The sequence below is a fragment of the Belonocnema kinseyi genome, chromosome 7 (assembly GCF_010883055.1).
Source record: "Belonocnema kinseyi isolate 2016_QV_RU_SX_M_011 chromosome 7, B_treatae_v1, whole genome shotgun sequence".
NCBI lineage: Eukaryota > Metazoa > Arthropoda > Insecta > Hymenoptera > Cynipidae > Belonocnema > Belonocnema kinseyi.
In genome coordinates this window covers 96,559,996-96,566,623 of record NC_046663.1, presented here as the reverse complement: position 1 = coordinate 96,566,623, position 6,628 = coordinate 96,559,996, and the positions used below count along the sequence as shown (strand labels likewise).

The following is a 6,628-nucleotide window of genomic DNA, read 5'->3' as shown; positions in this document are numbered from 1 at the left end:
TACAAGATTGTTTAATCATTAACAAAGATTAGCTTTCATGACAGTAAAAATGACCCTTTTCGTTAGGACAAGTATACACTCAAAGTTATGATCCACTCGTTTCGGAGTCATAAAAATTGGACTCAAGAGATAAATTTATGTCTTCAAGACATAGAGACTTGTCTCCAAGACAAAAATTGAAGTATGGCTCCGTCTCAAAACTGGGATATGCTCATATCGAACTTTACCACTTCAGAATATCTTGATTGGGGGCAATTTAAGTCGAACTCAAGACGAAGCAGTTTTATTCGGGTTTCTACCAAAAGTGATGATGTTTCAACGAAAGAGTTGATTTTTCAGATTAAGAGCTAGAATTATTTATAAAAAAATGTACTTTTAAACCTGATAAAAGCAATTTTCAACCAAAAAAGGTCATTTTTCAACCAAATAGTTGACTTTAGATTTTTAGAACCAACAAAAAGTTTAATTTCAGCTGCATTTACAACCAAATTCTTGAACTTTCAAGCATAACAGATGAACTTTCAACCACATTGTTGAATTTTCAGTCTCCAATGACAATTTTCAACGAACTGGTCAGAAGGATTGTTGTATTTGTAACCAAATAGTCGAATCTTGAAGCCAAAAAAAGCATCTTTTTTAGAAGATAGTTGGATTTTCAACCAAAAGAGATTAATTTTCAATAAAAAAAAAAATTTCAACAAAAAGTAAATTCTCAACAACAAGAATCAGTTAAAAATTAAATTAGCAAAATAGTTACATTTACATGCAAATAGTTGAAATCGGTTCTCTGCTGAATTGGGTTGAGTTAAAAATAAATTTTACAATATAATAATATGACTTATATCTATTATAGAGAAATTATTTGACATCTCAATCACGTTCGAAGAAAGGTTTAATGTAAGACATGGATTTTTGAGTTTCTGGAAAAGGACTCTCAAGAGATTAATGTTTTTTTGTGGATTATTTTATAAGTGCAATAGTAGACTTTTCAATAAAAAGAATTAACTTTCAACAAAAACGAGTCGGATTTTCTTAAGGGGTTCTATTAATTCAGTTTGTATTTCAGAAAAATAGGAGAAAAGGGAAAGTTTCTTGAAAACAAGGGGAAAACGCAATTTTTTTAAAAAAGGGAGAATAGTGGGAAATAGGGGAAAAACGTTGACATCTATATTTAGATGCTTTAACTGTACAATAAAATCACTAATCTTCATTTTCCAATCATTTCACAAAATTGGTATTCATATATATTTTCTATGTGTGATGTCACATTCTACGTCGACCCCCCCCCCCCCCCCCCCCCCCCCCCCCCCCCGTCCCCCGACAGTATGACGTAGTTTTGGAAAGGCCCCATGTGATCAGTATCATGATTTTTCCAACTGAGGATTGAAACGTCGACGCATATTCAATTTGGAACTTCTAAATTAGTCAGCTAATTATAAGAAACAAATTACACTGGGTATTTTGAGTAGAACGTAAGGTAACTATAGCCGCTGTAAGGATTTCCAGGATACGGGATGAGCCAACCCTGCGGTCATTTGGACTTCTATCCCAACAACGGAAAGGAACAGCCCGGATGCACAGATCTCAGTGAAACAACTCCTTCATTGCCTCTGACCTTGATTCGTGAAGGACTGGAGGAAGCATCTCGTGTTTTGGTGGCCTGCAACCATGTCCGGGCGATTAAACTCTTCATCGAGAGCATCAACTCCAAGTGTCAATATGTGGCTCATGAATGCGGCAATTATGCGAGTTTTCTTAAGGGAGAATGTTTTTCTTGCAAGAGCAACAATAGCCTCAGTTGTGGAGTCATGGGGTACCATGCTGATACGAGTCCGGCTTTAGTCAAGAGGGAGGCAATGGGTCAAGACGTGTCCTCGCTACTGGGTTCGAAGTTTTTCTTCAGTACCGGAAAAGATGATCCTTTTTGCAGTGAGTCATTTTTTTATCTTACTAATACATTTAGAAAGCCAGTAAATTTTTTAAAAGAATCTTCAAATATTATTTACATCCCAAGTCTCTTCATAATCGATTAATTATTTTTTTTGTAATTCGTTCATATGTTTCTCTTAACATCCTATGGACATATATTTCTGAAAATGATAAAGCTTTTGAACATTTGACTACCTCTGTAACATTTTTTTTAAATGAGACATTTAAAATTTCTTTGCAGAATCTGACGTATACTGGCCAATGAGACAAATCGGTACTAAAATACGAACTTTTCTTACAATTTTTCGCAAGTTCAAATATGAATGAAAGTATTAATAATGGTATATATTATTAATAACAATAAAAAAGTCCAAAATACAGTCCTATACATTAAAAAAATTTTGGGACAAAGGTGCCTGAAACCTTCTGCTTTATTATTATTTTTTTTTTATTCTGCCAAATCCTAAAAGATTTTACTGCAATAGGACTAAATGACCTTTCAAAATACGTTTTCAAGATGAAAAACGTTTTTGAAACCAAAGTACTAGTCCCACTAAAGCCCCACTTAATTTTTCTCGAAAGTTATAAAATTTCAAATTTATGTCTCATAAAAGTTTGAAAATACTTCTGCTGTAAAAAAATGTTGTTAGTATAAAAGTACTACGAGAAGAATGTATTTCTTTTTTTTCTATTTTTTTGTATGTACTCATGGGACTTATGTACTAAAAAAAGTTTGGAAGAATTGAAATGAGTATTTTATAGTACTTTTGTCTTAAAAATGTATTAGGCCGTGTAAAATTTGTAAGAAAAATTAATTAGGATATTTCATGCACTTTATTCTTAAAAAATAATGCTGCAATAGAACTTTTTTTGTTAATTGTAGGTATTATATTTCAGCAGGACCTTCTTGTAACATAAAACACTTATAACAATTTAGAAACAAATAAAATAGAACTTTTCTATTACTTTTATCTCAAAAATGAACAGGAATTTGTCAAAGAAGACTACAATAATAGAGTTTCTGCTTGGTCCCAATATATCATCATTATCGATAATTTAACCGAACATTCAATGCCAAAATTGAATATGGCGTAACTTCCACCATTTTCAAACATTCTTTTGACTGCTACATGTTTCTTTTATGAGCCTAGAATATGAACAAATTTCATTAAAATCGAATGATACATGCAAATCCTGATATTCCTGACGTAAATAAAAATGAAGGCCGTGGTTACGGTTACCATAATTTCGGTACAAATAGCCAAAACTTTTCACTACAAAGAGAACTGGAAAAGGGGTTATTTTTAAGAAATTTCAGTACAAATGTCCACATTTGTTCGGTACTTGTGTAGATACTTCCAAAAATTAAATCAAATTTAAATATTAATGTTATTTAAATAATTCAAATTATTTTTTCAGAGAAATTCTGATCAGAAAACATTTGTAAATGATAATGAGAATAAATATCAGAATTTAGAGGGATGGGCGTGGCTCAAGAGGTAAAGTGTGAACGCGTTCCATACGCTTAAAGTCACAATTTCGTGTCTTCAAATCCTCGTTCAAATCCCAATACGGAAAAGCGGAACAGCATTTACTTTTCGAAAGTTTTCGGTTCCTTCGAATAATGTGTGTCTTATTCCTTATAAAAATTATTTAATGCATAAATGTTTCTTTATTTAGATCTAAAATATGAAAGAAAAATATAATATATGAGCGGATATTAATTTTTTAGGAAGACATTATAGGATAACGATCAATCTTGCTAGACCTCCTACTGCTGAGAGTTGGGTGCAAGGTTTCATCAAAGTTACGTTTCACGCTGAGAATGGGATCATTCGTAATATAGATCTTACGCCCAGGTAATAATTTTGGTTAATTTTGTTTTATTTTTAAAAAAGTGTTTAAATCAAATAATTTTTTAAAGTTTTAAATACAACTCTCTTACTTTCATCATTTAAATTAATCAGAATTAAATTAAATTCGGAATTAAATTAGTCGGAATTCATCAGATTTTGAAAATTGCTTGTTCCAAATAAGAATTTGTTTAAATTAAAAAAAATTGTTTGCAAATAAAAATGTTTTTGGATTTCAAACATTTCTCTTCCAGATTCTAGAAAAATGGAATTACTATATTTCTGAATTATAATATAAAATTTTCTAAATAAATATAACTTTGCATTGTAACAGGGATTTTTTTTAATAAATCGGTCTTTCCAAACTTCTTTTTAAAATGTGCATTTTTTTATCACACGTTTTCGTCAAATTTAATTTTTATTTAGTATACTACACCTTCTAAGTTTATATAAAAGCAAGATCGCTGAACATGATGAAGAGAAATTGGAAACTCTTTCAAATTTGGTGTGAATTTATAGACAAGACTGAAGATGACCTTATTTATTTAGTTTTTGAAAAATGTATAAAATCCATATAAATGTATAAATTCCAAATCAGAAACTTATGGAATCTTTTGAAAGCTTTAGAAATCCTTGGAAATCTTTCAAATTCTTTTAAAATTATTCAAATCTTTTAACTCTTTTAAATTGACCGGGAAAAAATACTAATTGACCGAGAAATTAAAAATAATCCGTCGGTTAGACGCCCTGATCATAGAAATTTCTTCAATAACTCAATAACGCTACGAGTAAAAAACTGTAAAATTTGCAAACATAATTTATATTGCAACAATTAAAATAATTGTTTAAATTTTATTATCAGATATCAAGCCCAACAAACTTATGTAATTATCTTAATGATCTCTTTCAGTGGTTACATGAAACTAGAACACGGAACCACAACACGAATGGTCGTCGCACATCCTGGAGGTTCCACTGGAGAGATTGGAAAAATAAGACGAGTTGAATTGTCCTGGGCTTACGATATGGATGTTTTACAACCACGCTCTCTTTGCTTTTTCTGGTGCAATGATCGCTTGTACGTTAATAGCTTAGTTGTGGATATTATGGAACTCCCAGGAAGAGGGTATGTTACTGATAAAAATAGTAAAATGCAAATTATTTTTATTTTATTCAATTATAAATTTAGTCAGGGTGTCATTTTCGCTTAGAACGCACATAATATAATCTATGGCAGAATATCTCAGCGACAAAATAATTATGTTCTTTTTGGAGGAAATTAGGCTACACTTACTTTTCTGATTGCGGAACAAAAATGTCCACAAAGTTACAAATATTTGGATTCTAACGTTTAATTTAAAGAACACTAATTCTTTTTTTAAATTATATAGTTTTTGATCTAATACAGATGTTCCAATTTTCTTTTCGGATCATATTGAATTTTACCGCTCTCTCAACATCCATCCTATTTGGTCTGCTTCATCCTGTGAGTCTTATGCGGGCTAAGCCAACTTTGTGGTCAGGAGAATTTTTTTGATAATATTTTTAATTTCTATGTTTTATTAAATTCTAAACTTATAGATCAGAAGACGAAACTTGTTGTAAAACTTTTTTATTCTATTTATTGTATCAGCTGCTACAAAATTTTAAACTCCAAACTCCGAGCCAATTTCAAGACAATTAAAACAAATCTGGACGTCAATTCCAAAAAATTGGAGACTTGTGGAAAGAGAGCTTTTAATCCTGCTTTTAAGGATTATTAAAAGTTTCATTACATTTGAAGAAAAAGAATAAAAATTCTAGAATTAAATTCAAATTGCTTTACATGCCAAATTTAGTAAAATTAATCAATTTCCTCCAAACCCGATTCTATTCTGTAGTAATTTTAAACCCCAGAACTTTTTAGACACTATACATTATTTGAAAATAAATTGCCTTCAAGATTCAAAATCAATATTAAATTCCACTTTAAATTTTGTTCCCTTAGAAATTTGTCAAGTTGGAATACTTTTAAAGTTTCTCATTTTGTGTAAGTTGAACTCAAATTCTTTGAAAATTTAAAAGAATTTCAATTTCATTTTCCATTTGAATCTTTTTTATTTGGATTTTCATTATTTGGGAAGCATATCTAATTTTAAGTGTTCAAAAAGATAACACTTTTCGATTCCGTCCTTTTTATATTGCATATATTTTCTTTTCTAAAACCTAAATGCTTCTATTTAAAATTACTTATTCATGAAGTTCTTCACTATTTTTTCAAAAATTTATGATTACAAATGTAAAGGGCGTTAGAGCCAAGACCTAATCGCAAAATTGAATTGCCTCATTTTACTCCATAAATAGGATAGGGTGGGGCGAAATGAGCATAGGGGGTGGGATGAGTCACTTAATTTTCTCGTAGGTTATCATTTATTTTGTAAATCTTTTTTGAATTAATATCAGGAAAAACATTATCAAACTTCTTTTTTGAAAATTTTTCGCTTAATGTTGAATAAATATGGAAAAACGAAAGTAAACATTTTAAGACCCGTATTCTGCTATTTTGCATTTGTTTAGAAGGTTCAAGAATCACCCAAAATCACATATTAGATGTTTTTCCAGTGGTTATTTAGATAGCTTATTTATTAGACCTTAAGTTTTCAACAGATTTATATATACTAGGCAGTCTGATAAGTACCTGAAAATTCTAAGAGATGGCATTAGTATTCACTAATGTGAACCATTTTCGTCGAGCTTGATCCATAAAATGACGCCTGTCAAAACTTCAGCCATTTATGTTTACGCATTTACAAGTTACAGCACTGAGAAGCGACTAACCTCCGAGTTTTTTTTAATATAGAAAAATC

General features: G+C 30.5%; 1 protein-coding gene and 1 long non-coding RNA gene across 3 annotated transcripts in view; one reads left to right on the top strand and one right to left on the bottom strand.

The window, feature by feature from the left end:
- Window positions 1-6,628, bottom strand: part of LOC117177043 — a 59,533-nt gene that overhangs the window by 46,331 nt on the left and 6,574 nt on the right. The window lies entirely within an intron of this gene.
- LOC117177042 (pancreatic triacylglycerol lipase-like) overlaps window positions 1-6,628 on the top strand; it is a 115,259-nt gene that overhangs the window by 104,507 nt on the left and 4,124 nt on the right. Inside the window, exons 7-9 of one of the 2 annotated variants that reach the window (XM_033367506.1) lie at window positions 1,507-1,929; window positions 3,662-3,788; window positions 4,693-4,908. In XM_033367506.1, coding sequence (XP_033223397.1) covers window positions 1,507-1,929; window positions 3,662-3,788; window positions 4,693-4,908 — 766 coding nt within the window. Of the gene's footprint in view, window positions 1-1,497; window positions 1,930-3,661; window positions 3,789-4,692; window positions 4,909-6,628 lie in introns of both variants that reach the window. The other variant, XM_033367505.1, reaches the window with a different exon arrangement.